The sequence below is a fragment of the Electrophorus electricus genome, chromosome 11, assembly GCF_041902795.1.
Source record: "Electrophorus electricus isolate QZ-2024a chromosome 11, ASM4190279v1, whole genome shotgun sequence".
In the NCBI taxonomy this organism is placed as follows: domain Eukaryota; kingdom Metazoa; phylum Chordata; class Actinopteri; order Gymnotiformes; family Gymnotidae; genus Electrophorus; species Electrophorus electricus.
The window spans coordinates 278,306-299,541 of NC_137507.1; the positions used below are offsets into that span (position 1 = coordinate 278,306).

General features: G+C 41.1%; 1 protein-coding gene across 16 annotated transcripts in view; it reads right to left on the reverse strand.

The window, feature by feature from the left end:
• elna (elastin a) overlaps positions 1-21,236 on the reverse strand; it is a 51,490-nt gene that overhangs the window by 7,960 nt on the left and 22,294 nt on the right. For 9 of the 16 annotated variants that reach the window (XM_035527908.2, XM_081722598.1, XM_081722603.1 and 6 more), the window contains exons 4-37: positions 17,968-18,021; positions 17,226-17,285; positions 17,051-17,110; positions 16,923-16,958; positions 16,025-16,093; positions 15,705-15,785; positions 15,397-15,444; positions 15,212-15,274; positions 14,987-15,061; positions 12,055-12,090; positions 11,869-11,952; positions 11,639-11,689; positions 11,326-11,502; positions 10,821-10,865; positions 10,547-10,615; positions 9,365-9,409; positions 9,044-9,154; positions 8,383-8,427; positions 8,062-8,172; positions 7,351-7,395; positions 7,030-7,140; positions 5,660-5,704; positions 5,337-5,447; positions 3,605-3,649; positions 3,283-3,396; positions 2,414-2,458; positions 2,113-2,205; positions 1,684-1,731; positions 1,446-1,523; positions 1,267-1,311; positions 1,112-1,183; positions 838-876; positions 642-692; positions 207-257 (exon numbers count right to left, since the gene is read on the reverse strand). In XM_035527908.2, coding sequence (XP_035383801.2) covers positions 207-257; positions 642-692; positions 838-876; positions 1,112-1,183; positions 1,267-1,311; positions 1,446-1,523; positions 1,684-1,731; positions 2,113-2,205; positions 2,414-2,458; positions 3,283-3,396; positions 3,605-3,649; positions 5,337-5,447; positions 5,660-5,704; positions 7,030-7,140; positions 7,351-7,395; positions 8,062-8,172; positions 8,383-8,427; positions 9,044-9,154; positions 9,365-9,409; positions 10,547-10,615; positions 10,821-10,865; positions 11,326-11,502; positions 11,639-11,689; positions 11,869-11,952; positions 12,055-12,090; positions 14,987-15,061; positions 15,212-15,274; positions 15,397-15,444; positions 15,705-15,785; positions 16,025-16,093; positions 16,923-16,958; positions 17,051-17,110; positions 17,226-17,285; positions 17,968-18,021 — 2,313 coding nt within the window. The remainder of the gene's footprint in view (positions 1-206; positions 258-641; positions 693-837; positions 877-1,111; positions 1,184-1,266; positions 1,312-1,445; positions 1,524-1,683; positions 1,732-2,112; positions 2,206-2,413; positions 2,459-3,282; positions 3,397-3,604; positions 3,650-5,336; positions 5,448-5,659; positions 5,705-7,029; positions 7,141-7,350; positions 7,396-8,061; positions 8,173-8,382; positions 8,428-9,043; positions 9,155-9,364; positions 9,410-10,546; positions 10,616-10,820; positions 10,866-11,325; positions 11,503-11,638; positions 11,690-11,868; positions 11,953-12,054; positions 12,091-14,986; positions 15,062-15,211; positions 15,275-15,396; positions 15,445-15,704; positions 15,786-16,024; positions 16,094-16,922; positions 16,959-17,050; positions 17,111-17,225; positions 17,286-17,967; positions 18,022-21,236) is intronic. The other 7 variants (XM_081722597.1, XM_081722596.1, XM_081722595.1 and 4 more) reach the window with 7 other exon arrangements.

Consider the following 21,236-nt stretch of genomic DNA (forward strand, 5'->3'; position numbering starts at 1 on the left):
TGAGTACACTTGGCTTGCAAGCACATAAAGGAGAATTGCTTCTAACACCATCCTCCCACCCAGCAAGTGGCAGAACATTCTAGTTCTAGTTTTTACCTGTGGTAAGGTAGTATTAGTTCTTACCTGGGGTAAAGTAGTTCTAGTATTTCACTTATGGTAAGGTAGTTCCAATATCTTACCTGTGGTAAGGTAGTTGTAGTTCTTACCTGCGGCACCCCCAAAGCCTGGTACACCTCCAGCCCCTCCCAGTCCAGAACCTGAGAAAGACACCAGCTACATGCATTATAACTCTTTCCAGTGTAGCTGCCATGTATGTACTGCCCACTTTCTCCAAGTCAGAACAGCCAGTTATCTTGAGGCGAGCTGACAGCTAATGTTTAATAATGAATAACTCTTGGACATTTCCGTACTTAGCTGCTTTGGCCCGAGCAGGTGAAAGTCTCAGTGCAACAGTGAGGTAGTAGTTCTAGTATCTTATCCGGGGTTAGGTAGTTCTAGTTCTTACCTGTGGTAAGGTAGTTCTAGTTTTTACCTATGGTATGGTTGTTCTAATGTCTTACCTGTGGTAAGGTAATTCTAGTTCTTACCTGTGGTAAGGTAATTATAGTTCTTACCTGTGGTGAGGTAGTTGTAGTTCTTACCTGTGGCCCCCCCAAAGCCTGGTACACCTCCAGCCCCTCCCAGTCCAGCACCTGAGAAAGACACCAGCCACATGCATTATAATTCTTCCCAATGGAGATACCACATATGTACTGCCCACCTCCTCCAAGTCAGAACAGTTATCTTGAGGCAAGCTGACTGCTAATGTTTAATAATGTTTAAAGTGTTGGTCATTACCGTATTTAGCTGCTTTGGCCTGAGCAGGTGTAAGTCCTCCTGTAGAAAGGAAAACATCATCCTGGAGTGACTCATAAGACCCAGGTGATTAAAAAGACTGCGCTTCTTCAGCGGTGATAGCGACTCCAAGAGAATAATGCAACCACAGCAAATAAAGCCTCTTTTTTATTAAACCAGTTTATGCTTGCTCACTCGCTCTCTCTCTTTCTCTCTCTCTCTCTCTCTCTCTCTCTCTCTCTCTCTCTCTCTCTCTCTCTCTCTCTCTCTTCCTAACCTGTTCCGGGAAGACCTCCTCCAGCTCCTGGAAGCAAGCCAGACCCTGTTCCTCCTGTTCCAGCTCCAGCACCTTTCACATGGTGAAACAGATTCTTTGATTTAAATCTGAAGCATTAATATTGAATGTAATATTAACAGTTGATTTGCTGTTACCATATTTAGCTGCTTTGGCCTGGGCAGGCGTAAGTCCTGCAGCACCTGCACATATTGATGACATTGTTTAGATGCTTATGTGTTTAATTCATAGATTTATAGTCACTGCTTATTAGAGACATATGTGTTGATAGCATATAGCAAAGGCACAAACTAATTAGCAAATTGCTTTTGCCTACCACCTAATCCGGGATAAACTCCGGCTCCACCTAAACCAGCGCCACCTAAACCAGCTCCACCTAAACCAGCTCCAACACCTAGCAGGAAGTAAAAGACCATTAAAGGACCAGTTCATTGATTAAAAAGATTAAAATCTCTGCTTCCAAGCATAGTGGAACTTCCCTGAGAGCTTATGAACACCAGTAGGTGCATGTGTATATGTAGATGAGTGTTTTAAACTGGTTAAATGAATGATACCATATTTAGCAGCTTTGGCCTGAGCGGGTGTGAGCACTCCAGGACCTCCTGCAGGTCATATCACAGAGCAGGTTAAGATCGTTACAGCACTAAAGACAGCAGCACATTCAGTACTACACGACATGGAAAAACACCATATGACTGGGTGTTGTTTCTTAACACAGTGTTCATGACTCATCAATATTATTGACACATCGGTATTAATGACACATCAGTGTTAATGACACATCAGTATTAATGATACATCAATATTCATGACACATCAGTGTTAATGACTCATTAGTGTTAATGGCAAATGAGTGTTAATGACACATCAGTATTAATGACGCAACAGTGTTAATGGCTCATTAGGATATATATTACACAGAACAAGCTTAAACAAGCAAAAATTCAACAGGACAGCTTACGATCTGTTTCTCTCTCTCTTACCTCCTGTTCCAGGGTAGAATCCTCCAGCTCCTGGTACACTGCCAGCTCCACCTAAACCAGTATTAGCTCCACCTAAACCAGCACCAGCACCTGCTAAACATGAGGAAAACATCTGTAACTAAATCACAAAGCAAAAATGTATATTTTTTGAATGAGTGAAGTCCAGAAAAATATAATTTAAAATGTGGATTTAGGGTTAGAATCAGTCTATTTATTTTTTATTTCTATTTAGTTTTATTTGTTTTGCTCCTTTTTAGTTTACAATGACAAAAGACAGCTTTACAGAAATACAATCACTTGCCATATTTAGCTGCTTTAGCCTGGGCAGGTGAAAGACCCCCCCCACCTGCAAGAAAACAAACACTGATGACTACACAGAGCGTAACTGAGCATAACTGAGAATAACAGAGCATAAAAGAGTGTAACTGTGCATAATAGAGTGTAACTGAGTATAACTGAGCATAGCTGAGTGTAACTGAGCATAACAGAGCATAAATCAAAAATAACAGAGCATAACAGAATGTAACTGAGAATAACAGAGCATAACAGAGTGTAACTGAGCATAACAGTGTAACAGAGCATTAGTGAGCGTAAGTGAGCATAACTGAGCATAGCTAAGCATAACAGAGCATAACTGAGAATAATAGAGCATAACGGAGCGTAACGGAGCATAACTGAGGATAGCTGAGCGTAACAGAGCATAAGTGAACACATCATTGTTGATGACACATCAGTGTTAATGACTCATCAATATTAGCGACTCATCAGTGTTAATGACACCTCTGTATTAATGATTTATCAGTGTTAATGACACATCAGTGTTAGTGACTCATCGGTCTTATTGACACATCAGTATTAATGACTCATTTGTGTTAATGACTCATCAGTGTTAATGACACATCAATATTAGTGACTAATCAGTGTTAATGACACCTCTGAATTAATGATTTATCAGTGTTAATGACACATCAGTGTTAGTGACTCATCGGTCTTAATGACACATCAATGCTAATGACTCATCAGTATTAATGACTCATTCGTGTTAATGACTCATCAGTATTCATGACACATCAGTATCAATGACTCATTAGGGGATATATGACACAGAACAAGCTTAAACAAGCAAACATTTTAACAGGACATCTTAGGATCTGTTTTTCTCTCTCTTACCTCCTGTTCCAGGGTAGAATCCTCCAGCTCCTGGTACACTGCCAACACCACCTAAACCAGTACCAGCACCACCTAAACCAGTACCAGCTCCACCTAAACCAGCACCAGCACCTGCTAAACATGAGGAAAACATCTGTAACTAAAGCACAAAGCAAAAATTTATATTTTTTTAATGAGTGAAGTCCAGAAAAATATCATTTAAAATGTGGATTTGGGGTTAGAATCAGTCTATTTAGTTATTATTTGTATCAAGTTTTATTTGCTTTACTCCTTTTTAGATTATAGTCACAAAAAACAACTTTACAGAAATACAATCACTTGCCATATTTAGCTGCTTTAGCCTGGGCAGGTGAAACCCCCCTCCCACCTGCAAGAAAACAAACACTGATGACTACACAGAGCGTAACTGAGCATAATAGAGTGCAACTGAGTATAGGTGAGCATAGTTGAGTGTAACTGAGCATAACAGAGCATAACTGAAAATAACAGAGCATAACAGAGTGTAACTGAACATAACAGAGTGTTAGTGAGCGTAACTGAGCATAACTGAGCATGGCTGAGCATAACAGAGCGTAACTGAGAATAACAGAGCATAACAGAGCATAACGGAGCATAACAGACCATAACAGGGCATAAGTGAGCATAATTGAGCATAACTGAGCATTACAGAGCATAACCGAGCATAACTGAGAATAACAGAGCATAACAGAGTGTAACTGAGCAAAACAGTGTAACAGAGCATAGGTGAGTGTAACTGATCATAGCTGAGCATAACTGTGCATAACAGAGCGTAACATAGCATAAGTGAGTGTAACAGAGTATAACTGAGCATATTTGAGCATAACAGATCATAACTGAGCATAACAGAGCATTAGTGAGCATAACTGAGCATAACTGAGCATGGCTGAGTGTAACAGAGTGTAACTGAGAATAACAGAGCATAACAGAGCATAAGTGAGCGTAACAGAGCGTAACAGAGCATAAGTGAGTGTAACTGAGTATAACAGAGCATATCTGAGCATAACAGAGAGTAACTGAGAATAACAGGGCATAACAGCATGTAACTGAGCATAACAGGGTGTAACAGAGCATAACTGAGAATAACAGAGCATAACATAGTGTAACTGAGCATAACATAGTGTAACTGAACATAAGTGAGTGCAACGGAGCATAACTGAGCATATCTGAGCTTAACTGAGCAAAACAGAGTGTAAGAGAGCATAACTGAGAATAACAGAGCATAAGAGAGTGTAACTGAGCATACGTGAGTGTAATTGATCATAAATGATCATAGCTGAGCACAACTGATCATAACAGGGCGTAACAGAGCATAACAGAATAACAGAGCATAACAGAGTAACTGAGCATAACAGAGCATAAGTGAGTGTAACTTAGCATAACTGAGCATATGTGAGCGTAACTGAACATAACTGAGAAAAACAGAGCAAAACATAAATGGGTGTAACTGAGAATAACAGAGCCTAACAGAGCATAACTGAGCATAAAAGGTGTAACAGAGCATAACTAAGAATAACGGAGCATAAGTGAGCGTAACAGAGCATATGTGAGCGTAACTGAGCATAGCTGAGCGGAACAGAGCGGAACTAAGCATAACAGACCATAAGTGAGCACATCATTGGTGATGACACATCAGTGTTAATGACACATCAGTATTCATGACACATTAGTGTTAATGACTCATCAGTATTAATGACTCATTCATGTTAATGACTAACCAGTGTTAATGACACTTCAGTATTAATGACTCATCAGTGTTAATGACTCATCAGTGTTAATGACTCATTGGTGTTGAAGTGTTAATGATACATAAATATCAGTGACTCGTCAATGTTAATGACACATCACTATTAATCATCGGTATAAATTACTCATCGGTGTTGATAACTCATCAGTACTAATGACTTATTAGTGTTAATGACTCATCAGTATTAATGACTCCTCAGTGTTAATGACTCATCAGGGGATACACAGAACAAGCTTAAACAAGCAAAAATTTAACAGGATGTCTTAGGATCTGTTTCTCTCGCTCTTACCTCCTGTTCCAGGGTAGAATCCTCCAGCTCCTGGTACACTGCCAGCTCCACCTAAACCAGTACCAGCACCACCTAAACCAGTACCAGCTCCACCTAAACCAGCACCAGCACCTGTTAAACATGAGGAAAACATCTGTAACTAAAGCACAAAGCAAAAACTTATATTTTTTTAATGAGTGAAGTCCAGAAAAATATCATTTTAAATGTGTATTTAGGGTTACAATCAGTCTATTTAGTTTTTATTTGTATTTAGTTTTATTTGTTTTGCTCCTTTTTAGTTTACAATAACAAAAAAACAGCTTTACAGAAATACAATCACTCACCATATTTAGCTGCTTTAGCCTGGGCAGGTGAAAGACCCCCCCCACCTGCAAGAAAACAAACACTGATGACTACACAGAACGTAACTGAGCATAACTGAGAATAGTTCAGCGCAAGTGAGCGTAACAGAGCATAACTGAAAACAACAGAGCATAACAGAGTGTAACTGACAATAACAGAGCATAACAGATCGTAACTGAGCATAACAGAGCATACCAGAGTGTAACTGAGAATAACAGAGCATAACAGGTTGTAACTGAGCGTAACAGAGCGTAACAGTGCATTAGTGAGCATAACTGAGCATATGTGAGTGTAACTGAGCATAACTGAGCATAACTGAAAATAACCGCATAACAGACTGTAACTGAGAATAACAGAGCATAACAGATCGTAACTGAGCATAACAGAGCATTAGTGAGCGTAACTGAGAATAACTGAGCATATCTGAGCGTAACAGAGTGCAACTGAGCATAACTGAGCATATGAGAGCATAACTGAGCATATGAGAGCATAACAGAGCATAACAGAGTGTAACTGAGCGTAACAGAGCGTAACAGCATAAGTGAGTGTAACTGATCATAACTGATCATAGCTGAGCACAACTGAGCATAACAGAGTGTAACAGAGCATAACTGAGAATAACAGAGCATAACAGTGTAACTGAGCGTAATTGAGCGTAACAGAGCGTAACAGAGCATAAATGAGTGTAACTGAGCATAACTGAGCATATGTGAGCATAACTGAGCATAACAGAGCGTAAGAGAGCATAACAGGTGTAAAAGAGCATAACTAAGAATAACTGAGCATTAGTGAGCGTAACTGAGCATAACTGAGCATAGCTGAGCGGAACAGAGCGGAACTAAGCATAACAGACCATAAGTGAGCACATCATTGGTGATGACACATCAGTGTTAATGACACATCGGTATTCATGACACATCAGTATTAATGACTCATTCGTGTTAATGACTAATCAGTGTTAATGACACATCAATATTAATGACTCATCAGTATTAATGACTCATCAGTGTTAATGACACATCACTATTAATGACTCATCGGCATTGATGACTCATCAGTGTTGATGACTCATCAGTACTAATGACTCAACAGTGTTAATGGCTCATCAGTGTTAATGACACATCAGTATTAATTATTCATTTGTGTTAATGATGCATTAGTGTTAATGACACATCAAAATTAGTGATTCATCGGTGTTATTGACTCATCAGTGTAATCAGTCATCAGTATTAAGGAATCATCAGTGTTAATGACTCCTCAGTGTTAATGACTCATCACGGGATACACAGAACAAGCTTAAACGAGCAAAAATTTAACAGGATGTCTTAGGATCTGTTTCTCTCTCTCTTACCTCCTGTTCCAGGGTAGAATCCTCCAGCTCCTGGTACACTGCCAGCTCCACCTAAACCAGTACCAGCGCCACCTAATCCAGTACCAGCTCCACCTAAACCAGCACCAGCACCTGTTAAACATGAGGAAAACATCTGTAACTAAAGCACAAAGCAAAAACTTATATATTTTTAAATGAATGAAGTCCAGAAAAATATAATTTAAAATGTGGATTTAAGGTTAGAATCAGTCTATTGTTTTTATTTGTATTTAGTTGTATTTGTTTTGCTCCTTTTTAGTTTACAATGACAAAAAACAGCTTTACAGAAATACAATTACTTGCCATATTTAGCTGCTTTAGCCTGGGCAGGTGAAAGACCCCCCCCACCTGCAAGAAAACAAACACTGATGACTACACAGAGCGTAACTGAGCATAACTGAGAATAACAGAGCATAAAAGAGTGTAACTGTGCATAAAATAGCATAACAGAACATAAGTGAGTGTTACTGAGCATAACTGAGCATATCTGAGCGTAACTGAGCATATCAGAGCGTAACAGAGCATAACTGAGAATAACAGAGCATAACAGAGTGTAACTGAGTGTAATAGAGCATAACAGAGCATAAGTGAGTGTAAATGATCATAACTGATCATAGCTGAGCATAACTGAGTATAACAGAGCATAACAGAGCATAACAGCATAACTGAGAATAACTGAGCATAGTTGAGCATAACTGAGCATAACAGCGTAGCAGAGCATAACTGAGAATAACAGAGCATAACAGAGCATAAGTGAACGTAACTGATCATAACTGATCAAAGCTGAGCATAACTGAACATAACAGAGCGTAACAGAGCGTAACAGGGCGTAACTGAGAATAACAGAGCATAACAGAGTGTAACTGAGCGTAACAGAGTGTAACAGAGCATAAGTGAGTGTAACTGAACATAACTGAGCATATGTGAGCATAACTCATCAGGGGATACACAGAACAAGCTTAAACAAGCAAAAATTTAACAGGATGTCTTAGGATCTGTTTCTCTCTCTCTTACCTCCTGTTCCAGGGTAGAATCCTCCAGCTCCTGGTACACTGCCAGCTCCACCTAAACCAGTACCAGCGCCACCTAAACCAGTACCAGCTCCACCTAAACCAGCACCAGCACCTGTTAAACATGAGGAAAACATCTGTAGCTAAAGCACAAAGCAAAAACTTATATATTTTTAAATGAATGAAGTCCAGAAAAATATAATTTAAAATGTGGATTTAAGGTTAGAATCAGTCTATTGTTTTTATTTGTATTTAGTTGTATTTGTTTTGCTCCTTTTTAGTTTACAATGACAAAAAACAGCTTTACAGAAATACAATCACTCACCATATTTAGCTGCTTTAGCCTGGGCAGGTGAAAGACCCCCCCCACCTGAAAGAAAACAAACACTGATGACTACACAGAGCGTAACTGAGCATAACTGAGAATAACAGAGCATAAAAGAGTGTAACTGTGCATAACATAGCATAACAGAACATAAGTGAGTGTTACTGAGCATAACTGAGCATATCTGAGCGTAACTGAGCATAACTGAGAATAACAGAGCATAACAGAGTGTAACTGAGTGTAATAGAGCATAACAGAGCATAAGTGAGTGTAAATGATCATAACTGATCAAAGCTGAGCATAACTGAGTATAACAGAGCATAACAGAGCATAACAGCGTAACTGAGAATAACTGAGCATAGTTGAGCATAACTGAGCATAACAGCGTAGCAGAGCATAACTGAGAATAACAGAGCATAACAGAGCATAAGTGAACGTAACAGAGCGTAACAGAACATAAGTGAGTGTAACTGATCATAACTGATCAAAGCTGAGCATAACTGAACATAACAGAGCATAACAGAGTGTAACAGAGCATAAGTGAGTGTAACTGAACATAACTGAGCATATGTGAGCATAACTCATCAGGGGATACACAGAACAAGCTTAAACAAGCAAAAATTTAACAGGATGTCTTAGGATCTGTTTCTCTCTCTCTTACCTCCTGTTCCAGGGTAGAATCCTCCAGCTCCTGGTACACTGCCAGCTCCACCTAAACCAGTACCAGCGCCACCTAAACCAGTACCAGCTCCACCTAAACCAGCACCAGCACCTGTTAAACATGAGGAAAACATCTGTAACTAAAGCACAAAGCAAAAACTTATATATTTTTAAATGAATGAAGTCCAGAAAAATATAATTTAAAATGTGGATTTAAGGTTAGAATCAGTCTATTGTTTTTATTTGTATTTAATTGTATTTGTTTTGCTCCTTTTTAGTTTACAATGACAAAAAACAGCTTTACATAAATACAATTACTTGCCATATTTAGCTGCTTTAGCCTGGGCAGGTGAAAGACCCCCCCCACCTGCAAGAAAACAAACACTGATGACTACACAGAGCGTAACTGAGCATAACTGAGAATAACAGAGCATAAAAGAGTGTAACTGTGCATAACATAGCATAACAGAACATAAGTGAGTGTTACTGAGCATAACTGAGCATATCTGAGCGTAACTGAGCATATCAGAGCGTAACAGAGCATAACTGAGAATAACAGAGCATAACAGAGTGTAACTGAGTGTAATAGAGCATAACAGAGCATAAGTGAATGTAAATGATCATAACTGATCAAAGCTGAGCATAACTGAGTATAACAGAGCATAACAGAGCATAACAGCATAACTGAGAATAACTGAGCATAGTTGAGCATAACAGCGTAGCAGAGCATAACTGAGAATAACAGAGCATAACAGAGCATAAGTGAACGTAACAGAGTGTAACAGAGCATAAGTGAGTGTAACTGATCATAACTGATCAAAGCTGAGCATAACTGAGTATAACAGAGCATAACAGAGCATAACAGCGTAACTGAGAATAACTGAGCATAGTTGAGCATAACTGAGCATAACAGAGTGTAAATGAGCGTAACAGAGTGTAACAGAGCATAAGTGAGTGTAACTGAACATAACTGAGCATATGTGAGCATAACTGAGCATAACAGAGCATAACGGAAATAACCGCATAACAGAGTGTAACTGAGAATAACAGAGCATAACAGATTGTAACTGAGTGTAACAGAGTGTAACAGAGCATAAGTGAGTGTGACTGAGCATAACTGAGCATATGTGAGCATAACTGATCATAACAGAACATAACTGAAAATAACTGCATAACAGAGTGTAACTGAGAATAACAGAGCATAACAGATCGTAACTGAGCATAACAGAGTATAACAGAGCATTAGTGAGTGTAACTGAGCATAACTGAGCATAGCTGAGCGTAACAGAGCATAACTGAGAATAACAGAGCATAACAGAGCGTAACTAAGCATAACTGAGAGTAACAGAGCATAACAGTAACACTGTAACATCAGTGTTAATGACTCATCAGTATTCATGACACATCAGTATCAGCAACTCATCAGGGGATATATGACACAGAACAAGCTTAAACAAGCAAAAACTTAACAGGACGTCTTAGGATCTGTTTCTCTCGCTCTTACCTCCTGTTCCATAGAATCCTCCAGCTCCTGGTACACTGCCAGCTCCACCTAAACCAGCACCAGTACCTGCTAAACATGAGGAAAACATCTGTAACTAAAGCACAAAGCAAAAATGTATATTTTTTAAATGAGTGAAGTACAGAAAAATATCATTTAATGTGGATTTAGGGTTAGAATCAGTATATTTAGTTTTATTTGTATCTAGTTTTATTTGTTTTGCTCCTTTTTAGTTTACAAAGACAAAAGACAGCTTTACCGAAATATAATCACTTGCCATATTTAGCTGCTTTAGCCTGGGCAGGTGAAAAAAAAACCCCACCTGCAAGAAAACAAACACTGATGACTACACAGAGCGTAACTGAGCATAACTGTTAATAAAAGAGCAAAACACAACGAAACTGAGCATAACTGAGCATAGTTGAACGTAACTGACCATAATAGAGCGTAACAGAGCATAACTGAAAATAACAGAGCATAAAAGGGTGTAACTGCGCATAACATAGCGTAACAGAACATAAGTGAGTATAACTAAGCATAACTGAGCATATTTGAGCGTAACTAAGCATAACAGAGCGTAACAGTGCATAACTGAGAATAACACAGCATAACAGAGTATAACTGAGCGTAATAGAGCATAACAAAGCATAAGTGAGTGTAACTGAGCATGACTGAGCATAGTTGAGCGTAACTGAGCAAAATAGAGCGTAGCAGAGCATAACTGAGAATAACAGAACAAAACATAAGTGAGTGTAACTGAGAATAATAATTTTATTAGTCACCTCCGACACCAGGGTAAAATCCTCCAGCCCCTGGAACACCTCCGACACCAGGGTAAAGTCCTCCAGCCCCTGGAACACCCCCGACACCAGGGTAAAGTCCTCCAGCCCCTGGAACACCCCCGACACCAGGGTAAAGTCCTCCAGCCCCTGGAACACCTCCGACACCGATCCCAGCTCCTAGAAGAGAAGCATAAACTAAACTAAAGATACTGCAGTTTGACCACTTGGTAACAAATGCCACTATAATAGCAGGTCCCCATGTAATAAACTGTGCAGTGATGACAGGACTGGACCCTGAAGACTAAGACATTACCGTACTTAGCAGCTTTGGCCTGCACAGCTGAGATGCCTAAGGTCCCCACACCTGCATACACAGAGGTCACAGATGTGAACCAGGGGACATGTGCCTCCTGCTCTTATTATAATTGAACATGCGTGCAGAGACTGTTAAACTGGGCAGTGTGCTCATAGCTTGAGATTTCAGTAGTTGTCAGTCTTTTACATATATATATATTGATTCTCTTACAAATGCCTATTACACACCAGTCCCAGTGGGGAATCCTGGCTTGGTGCCAGCTCCTCCTGTACCACCAGGTAATCCAGAACTGCCCCCGAAGCCTCCATAACCTAACACACATACACACGTAAGAGTGAGGCAACATGTCACCATGCAACAGAAGCAGATCAAGCACAGGCTTTCTCATGCATGCTGTCGCCAGCTCACTGTACCATAGGGAAGTTTGCCACCAGTGTAAGCAGCGCCACCTGTTGAAGCAATGCACAGCATTCAGTTTTAAATAACAAAGTAAAATGTAGATGTAAAAATGTCATCCAGATACTAAAAATTATGTGTTCAGATGTTTAAGATATGTATATAGAGTTCTGAGGAACTGTGTGTGAACCCTACAGGCTTATCTGGAGTTCTGCTTGAATGTCTCCTAATATGGTATCTGATATTCATCTAAGTTCTAATAATAAGTAAAGATCTTATTTAACATACAGCACAGATAAAAAAGCACAAGTGTTCCTTTACTGTCATCGGCCTCAGTCATCAGATTCCTTTAGCTACTAATCTATTGTGAACTGCAATTTTCTATTAAACACAACCGAACAAACAAACAAACAAACAAACAGACTCTTCCTCTGTTTTGGGAGGATGTGCCATCAGTCTGCTTCTGATCACGGAACAGCATGTGACTGTTCATTTGCTCAGTCTGAAGTAAGAAGCTTCTCTGATACACTCCTGGGTATTGAATCATTCTCATCTCTCTGAAAGACACAACTCCTCTTATGTTTTTGATCACAGACAGAAACCCTGACATTCTGATGTAAACATTTCATGACAACTTGGAATTCATTTTTTCCTCAGTGAGTGCAGGCTGTCCTGACCTGTGGCACTTAAGAAAACCCACACCAAGGAACAAACTCTCCACTCCAGACGCTGGATGAGCAATTGACGTAGGTGTGTGGGGGTTGACATTGGTGTGTGGGGGTTGACATTGTTGTCAGTACTGTGTGTGGAACAGTACTGAGTGTGGGTCAGCACTATATGTGAGTTAGTAATGAGTGTGGATCAGCACTATGTGGATCAGTAATGAGTGTGGGTGAGCACTACGTGTGGGTCAGTACTGAGTGTGGATCAGCACTATGTGTGGGTCAGGACTGAGTGTTGGTCAGTACTGAGTGTGGGTCAGTACTGAGTGTGGATCAGCACTATGTGTGGGTCAGTAATGAGTGTGGGTCAGTACTGATTGTGGGTCAGCACTATGTGTAGGTCAAGACTGAGTGTGGGTCAGTACTGAGTGTGGGTCAGCACTATGTGTGTCAGTAATGAGTGTGGGTCAGTACTGAGTGTGGGTCAGCACTATGTGTGTCAGTAATGAGTGTGGGTCAGTACTCAGTGTGGGTCAGCACTATGTGTGGGTCAGTACTTAGTGTGAACAACTTATGGAGTGCAGAAAACACCTGCAGCTCTAGCTGTCATGCCATGCCTCTATCACATGTTTGAAATGCTAGCTGTGTGGTTTGCACTATTCTGCGTAGGATGGGCTCATCAACGCACCTTTAGAAATCCTGTAATGGTTTCCAGTCTGACGAGGTTCTGCCCTTTCCCCTCTGCCCTCTAAAATCTCTTTTCTCTATGCCCTGTTCAGGTACTGGATCATATTGTATCATACTGCACACTCTGCAGTAGACGTCTAGACATCTGTGTGTTTTTATGTGGCAGTCTAGGTCATACCCACATCTGACCTTACTGAAATACCTGACTCCAGAGACCCAGTTTTGATAAGGTCATTGTGCTAGAGGTCGATATGTTTTTATATCAATGACCATGGCTGGAATGGGTGGTTTAAAGAAATATATGGGAAATGTTTTCTATGTTAAAATGTTCGTTGTGTTTTATTATTATTATTATTATTATTATTATTATTAGAGTAGATAATATATTTAGAACCATTCATACAAAACTCCAGAAAATTCCATTGACTTCAGTGTTTAGGTCTGTGAAGTGGGGTGTACTCATGACAATCCACTTGGAAAAGTTAGTGATTTCTTTTTTGTTTCATTGCAATAGCCATTTCCAATGCACATATAAGTGCCGGGTTAAATGTCCTGAGAATAAGTTAGCATTGGGTTCTATATTGTAGAGTTCCAGCAGGTTTGGTGACAGATCGGTCATGCTTTATGCATGTGACTTCCAAAAAAGAAGAGTGAAAGCGCTGCATGAAGGCGCCAAACTGAACAACAGCGTGGGCAGCTGCTTTCAGTTAAATCTAACCCCCCAAACCTGGGAAACATTACATTATCCAAGCTGGGGTTATTACTCTGAAAACTGGAACTTTCCATCTCCAAACATTATCTTTTAACTTGGCATCATGTTCTCTTTTGATCTGCCGAAAAATGTGAATTCGTAAAAAAAAACTTCAGTCCACATTTGTTGATGAAATAATAAACATACACTAATAATATAATTGAACAATTGCCTCTCAATGATCTGGATATATTCCATATTTAAGTGTAAGTAATGAAAATATCCCCACAGAATACACCAGTTAAAATAAGTACAACACTGACATTTCTTTATTTTTCTACGTTCCTTAAAATTTGTCCAAATTTAATTAGCTCATGTCACAAATACAAACATTTTAACTGTTCAAAGTAGCAGCTGTGTGAGAAGTCCTGGGTGCTGGAGACACTTGTGTCCATGTTTGGAGTACTTCTGAACACTGCTGCTCAGACTACTTCCTTAATACACTATAGAAGCAACATAAAGTTCAGATCTGACCCAAAATAACGAACATTTGGAATGCAACAGCGCGGGAATGTTACAGCCCCAGTGTTGTTAGTGTTGGCTTCAAGAAGAGAAGTGATGGCACTAGAGTTTCTCCAGATCCACACACTGTATGGAACCTCTAGGCGGAACCAAAACAAGCGTAGTTTGTCCATAATAAGGCAGAGTGTATCTGTGCAGTGGGGGAAATATACGCTGCTACGCACGGTCAGGACCAAGAGTTCACACTGCTCACTAATGGCAAAGACATCACCTTGCTGACTCATAGTCAGTAATGTTTTTAAATCACTTTTGTGGAACTAAATTATAAGTGGATCAAACAATGAACAACTGAATGTTGTTTGTAAATAGATGAAACGTGTGATGTACCTGGAGCTTTGGGAGATTTCAGTGGGTACCCATGAAACACGCCAGGCTGCATGAAGCCAGTGCCCCCTCCAGCATCTGTAGACCACAATAGGAAACGTGAAGGAACACTGGATTATCGATTATATGGTAACACCCATAATCCCCACAAGAAGCAGTGTGTGACCAGTGGCAAGTTTTTAAAAGCTCAGTTAACATGTGGAAAGGTTGGAGTCGTAAAGGTGTTACCTGACTTTGGCTTGAGCCCACTTCCTGTGGCTACACCTGGGAGAACTCCTCGACCTCCGAATCCTGAAGATGCAGGGAGGGTTCAGGAAACACCACAGCTTCATTACATGCAAAACGTTAGCATCCTAGGATAGCAGGCTAACTGGTCACAAAAAGGACCTGATAACTATGGAAGCAGAACACACCTTGACCAGGGACAAGTCCACCTTGAAAAGCTCCAGGTACTCCAACGCCTGCAAAGGCCAGTGGGACTGAACATGTGTAATGGTTGAACACCCTACCTGACACACCTGGGCTGTTATAATGACATTACTGCATCACTACATATTACCTGAGAACAGGATAAGCTCTCCTCAGACACACACACTGACACACACACACACACACACACACACACACACACACTCTGACACACACACACACACACACACACACACACACACACACACACACACTCTGACACACACACACACACACACACACACACACCTACCTGGCACTGGTGCCTTTCCTGGCTTTGCGGCCTTAACACCTGGCCCTACTCCTGGCAGTCCAGTCTGAGGAATGACTGGTGCTAGCACACAGGAAGATGAACAGTCAGTTTAAATCTAACCCTTGTTTTGGGAGGAAAAAGACCCTCTGAGACCCGAGAAGCTCATTTAGAGAGTTTAAAGAGCATAAAACACTATCATAAAGACACGCACACACACATACACACACACACACACACACACACACACACACACACACACACACACACACACACGCACACACACACACACACCCACAGGACATACATGATATAGGTCTTACCTCCACCTGGGAGAACTGCACCTGTACCCCCAGTGCCAGGAACAAGCCCAGTTCCTCCAGTACCCGCACCTGCAGGAGAGCACAAACACACACACACATGCACACACACACACACACACACACAAAAGGCAAGGACCATATCTACTAAGGTGCATATCTTGAATTCTGATCTTAGGTTGTGTGTTATTAAGTCTTCGTGTGAGCTGGAAGAAGTACTCACAGAGTCTGGCACATATCAGAGTAGCTCTGTGTTTGTCTGACCTTCCCCTATCTGACACTAAACAGCAGGCATCTGTTAGAGTGTGTACTGCAATGCTGGGTTGTGCCACCAACACAAGCCACCAGCATGACTCCCCCCACACACACTGGTGGATTTGGCTCCAGATCTGATGAACTTTAACTGAAGCTCAAGCCAACTGGAAAACCATGAAAAGCCAGGGCTGTTACTGGCGGACGCCTGAGGACGTGCTGCCTCGTTCGTGTAGAGAGACCCCTGTTTCAGCCTGTCTAACTGCAACATCATCCCCAGTGGAGCTCTGTCAGTGCTGTGCAGTGGCCTGTACTGAGTGTGAGAGTCTGTCAAGATCATTTATTTATTTGTCATCTAAAAGAAACTCTTGAATGAGTCATTTGAGAATTAGGTCAGCTTGACATGTTTTTTTACCCTTTCACCTACTTTCAAACACCTTTACCTACCTGCACTCAAGACATGACACAACACATAGAGAACTGGCAGAGTGAACAGACTGAGCTGAGTGAAGAGAGTGAGCAGAGTGAACAGAGTGAACAGTGATAAGAGTGAACAGAGAGATCGATTAACAGAGTGAACAGTGAGCAAAGTGATCAGACTGAACAGTGATCAGAATGAGCACAGTGATCGGAGGTCATGTTCCCACACCTCCTTTTCCAGGCTTTAAGGCTTTGGCTCCAGTACCTGTAGGAGGTCAGCAGGTCACATCTTAGTTTTTTCACAGAGGGACTGATCAAAACAGCTTTACAGAAGCATGTCTGAAGTAGGCCACTCACCGGTGCCGAGGCTCGGGTCGTAGGGGTAAGGACCTCTGCCTGCACCCCCCCCTCCAAGACCTGACAGACAGCAAACGACACAGGCTCAGCAACTCCAGAGGAATAACTCACTCTGCATATAACAGAACTATAGTGACTTTGGGATTTGCTGATGTGTTGATATGTCTGTGTTAACCTGGTTTAGCAGGTTTTAGTCCTCCAGGATATAAGCCACCACCATACCCCCCAAACCCCGCTAGAGAAGAAAAACAACCGGTTACATGGAAAACATGAGTCATAGGGGTCATAGGGGTCATACAGGTCATAAGGGTCATTCAGGTCATTTGAAGGTGATGATGAAGGAAGATGATGAAGATGAAGATGATGAAGAACAATATGTATGTTGGCACAAATGTTCCAAAGTATTAATGCTCAGTTGCTAGCAGGAGAAAATTCTTTATAGATGGAAAATGTTTTAAAACAATTCCCCTTTTGTTCTGTGGTTTCCTGAGGTCAGGACCTGGTGTTTTGCTCTGTCCCCTGTTGCATAGCCAACACGACTTCATGTCCTGTCCTTATTTTAGGGACAGGTGACGTTTTAAGGACATGTTGACATATTGTTCTGGTATAAATTCCTATTAATTTTTCACCATCAAAGTGAGTGTAATCGATACAAAGGATTGTTGAATATATTTTGTTATAACATTGTGTGTAGCACCTTCAGTACATTCAGGTTAGTATGGAAAGAAAGAAAGAAAGAAAGAAAGAAAGAAAGAAAGAAAGAAAGAAAGAATCCCAGTGAGGAGAAGGTTTGTCAGTGGAGGCTGACAGCCTTTCTCAGGCAACGTATCACAGACATACAGTGTCATTCCTGTGGGTTCACTGATTACAAGGAGATTCTCAGAATATCATAGAGTAAGTCATGAACAGTACTACACCTCCAGGTACGAGTCCTCCTGTGCCAAAGCCACCTGCTCCCAAATTTCCATAACCTTGGAGCAGAAGGGAAAGAAGAGAAAGGGATATCTGAGAGAAGGACATAGTGCTGGAAGACTGGGATTATCAGTCACAGTCAGGAAGCTCTGCTTGTTTCAACTCCCACATTTCAAACTCACATTAAAAATGTTATTTGGCAGGCAAAACAATCTCTCAGAACAATCAAAACATTCTTCTTAGTCATTTTAGACTGTAAACACCAGATGGGGCAGCTTTGTAACATGAGAAAGAGAGAAAGGTAATGAAGAGGAAGAGGGATTAAGGAATAGAGAGAGAGGGAGGGAGAGAGCAGGGGAGAGAGGGAGAGAGAGAGTGAAAGAGAGGGAGGGGATAGAGATAGGGCGAGAGAGAAGAAGAGAGAGGGAGGGGGAGGGACAAAAGGAGAGAGAGGGAGAGAGGGGAGAGGGAGAGAGAGGGAGGGAGAGAGAGAGGAGGAGCAGAGGGTGCAAGATTAAAACACTTAAGAAATCTCTTTGGCTGCAGGAGAAAGGAATTTGAACTCATTGAATATTTATGTCAAGATCATGTTATCTTCACACATGGCAATTCTACATAAATGGAGCCCATGTGCCTTGATGACCCAGGGTGGCCGGAAGGAGAATGGCCGTCAGATGAGTTCAGGAAGGTTTGGTCTGTCAGCCGTGCTTCTGAGATCATAAATTGTGTAATAAAGCATTTCTAAATCCTACTATTTAAGCTTTTTAAAAAGGAAAAACTGTGACAAATGGAGGGTGAGGAGGCCAAGCACATTGGACATTTCAACTGTCTCCTGATTACTCCGAGACAGGCCTTCCTATTGCAGTAAATTAGATTTTGCATTGGTCATGGCCAAGAGAGCATAAATGAACAGTCTGAATAGACCATTATCCATGACCAGAAAGTACAAGGTGAGTGAGGTAAGCTCAGCGCATTCCAACCTCATGAGTCAAACATTCATACACTTGTTTTGGGACATTTGTTCTACAGACACCCTGCATGTGCTGGGCGTATATTTAGTTTCTGGACTGAGGACAGGCCTGGAGGACAGTTTTCTGTGGACAGTAGTCCATGAACTGGTATATAAATATATCACCATCAAACTTAAGCCCCTGGAATTGTTGAGGGATGGCAGATTGAAAATCTTCTGTGATTTTCGTAAGCAATTTTTTAAACTCTACTGAAATGTTCTGGCACAGGAACACAAGTCATTAAAAATGTCCCTGAGAGAAAAAGGATTAGATAAAGGAGCACTGCTCTAAGATGGATGTGTCTCAGGGACGCATGTCAGCTAATATGTGGATATCTCGAACCATTGTCACATCCAGTGCTCCATCACTAACTTAATAAACGCCTACTAATCTCCCGAGATCCCTCAGACAGGCAGAGACAGACCGGCGGTGCAGGCGCCGATGCAGGGGTGTCAGCTGTAGCTAGTACAGTCACAGGCCCTACTGGGTCAGACAGCAAGCCAGACAGCACGGAGAAAATGGCAGTGGAAACCAAGTTTCCCTTGCAGAACTTAAGCCAAGTCCAGTGAGCTTGGAATGTTTCACTGGCTAGTGCAGCATCTCCCAGAAAGGCCCTGCAGTGCCAAAGTGCCTCACCAAGGTGAGAGCATGAAACATATATCCACTAAATGGGTCTTATAGGTCATGTGTACCAAAGAGCCTCGCAGGACTTAACTGAAATGGTCATGAGTTGTTTTACCTGTTCTTCTAACTTGCAGGCCAGGATTCTCTGAACTAAAGGCCTTTTCCATCTATTATCTCAAATTACACCAAAGCATCCAAAATAAAGATCCCAAGAATTTCTCTGAAGGACTAACAAACCATAGCTGAGTACCTCAGTGGGACGGGTCAAGCCAGGTTCAATAAGAAATACCCCATAGCTCATTAGAGGGACTGTCAAGGGAGGTGTTAGCTCATGTAAACAAGGCCATACTCAAGACTTCTCAACTCACATGAAAATTAAATTACTGGATCAATAATAACCACTCCCACATAAAAACCACTCCCATACAATGAACACTCCCATATAAAAACCACTCCTACATAAAAACCACTCCCATACAATGAACACTCCCACATAAAAACCACTCCCACGTAAAAACCACTCCCATACAATGAACACTCCCACATAAAAACCACTCCCACATAAAAACCATTTCCATACAATGAACACTCCTACATAAAAAACACTCCCATATAATAAAAACTCCCACTCCCAAACACTCTAGAACAATGAGAGTGAGAGATTAAACAAACATTATACTAATCTAGAACAATGAGAGTGGGAGATTAAACAAACATTATACTAATTTAGAACAATGAGAGTGAGAGATTAAGCAAACATACTAATCAAGAACAATGAGAGTCAGGGCTTGAACAATATGAAACAAACACTGTGTGCACAGAGTCATGACTGTAAACGATGTGTTGTAATGAGAAGTACTCTGAGTATTCCATAATTCAATGGAAAATATGCCTTTGTGTTGTCAATGTTCATGCTTAGTAATGTCCAGACTTCACTGAAGATAGGATAGCAAACCTGATATGATCCATATCATATCCTATACAAATGTGATATTATACATCATATTCTACACAAAACAGATTGAGCAAACACTTCTGATCATGCAACACTGTACAGAACTTGTCCAGGACTTCTCAGAAGTGTTTAATGACTATTTAACATCTGGCATTAACTTAGCCAAAGTCAGTATTGAAGGTACTAGTCTCACTAATGCTCAGAGCCCGGCAGCTTGTGTAAGTTAATCCTCCATGCAAACACAGTGAGGGGACAAGGTTAGGGGCGTATGTTTCTGTAGAGGATATGTCTGAACTCTTTGCCCAGTTGACTTCTGGGATGATAAAAATGTAAGGAGGAAGGAGTCACTGAGGAGCTCCAGTGGATCTGTACCTCTCGTATATCTGTCCTATATCAGTCTCTCTCCCGCTCTCTGTTTTGCAGCTGGGAATGCTGAAGGATTTAATTTAAGAGAGCAGAGAATTCCGTGGCTCTGCTCCACTTAGCTGACAGCAGCCATACCAAGCCGACTGTGCAAAACTCCAGCACTTTCACGAACCTGCAGACATGCCGAACCAGTGGGAAAATAACAACAGAAACATATACATTCCTTTCCTTTTTAGAGCAACAGTCATGGGCCCTTCAGAAAACAGTCCAAGAGGCATTTAGCTAGCTTATTTACAAGCCCAGAGGCCTGTGTGTAAGA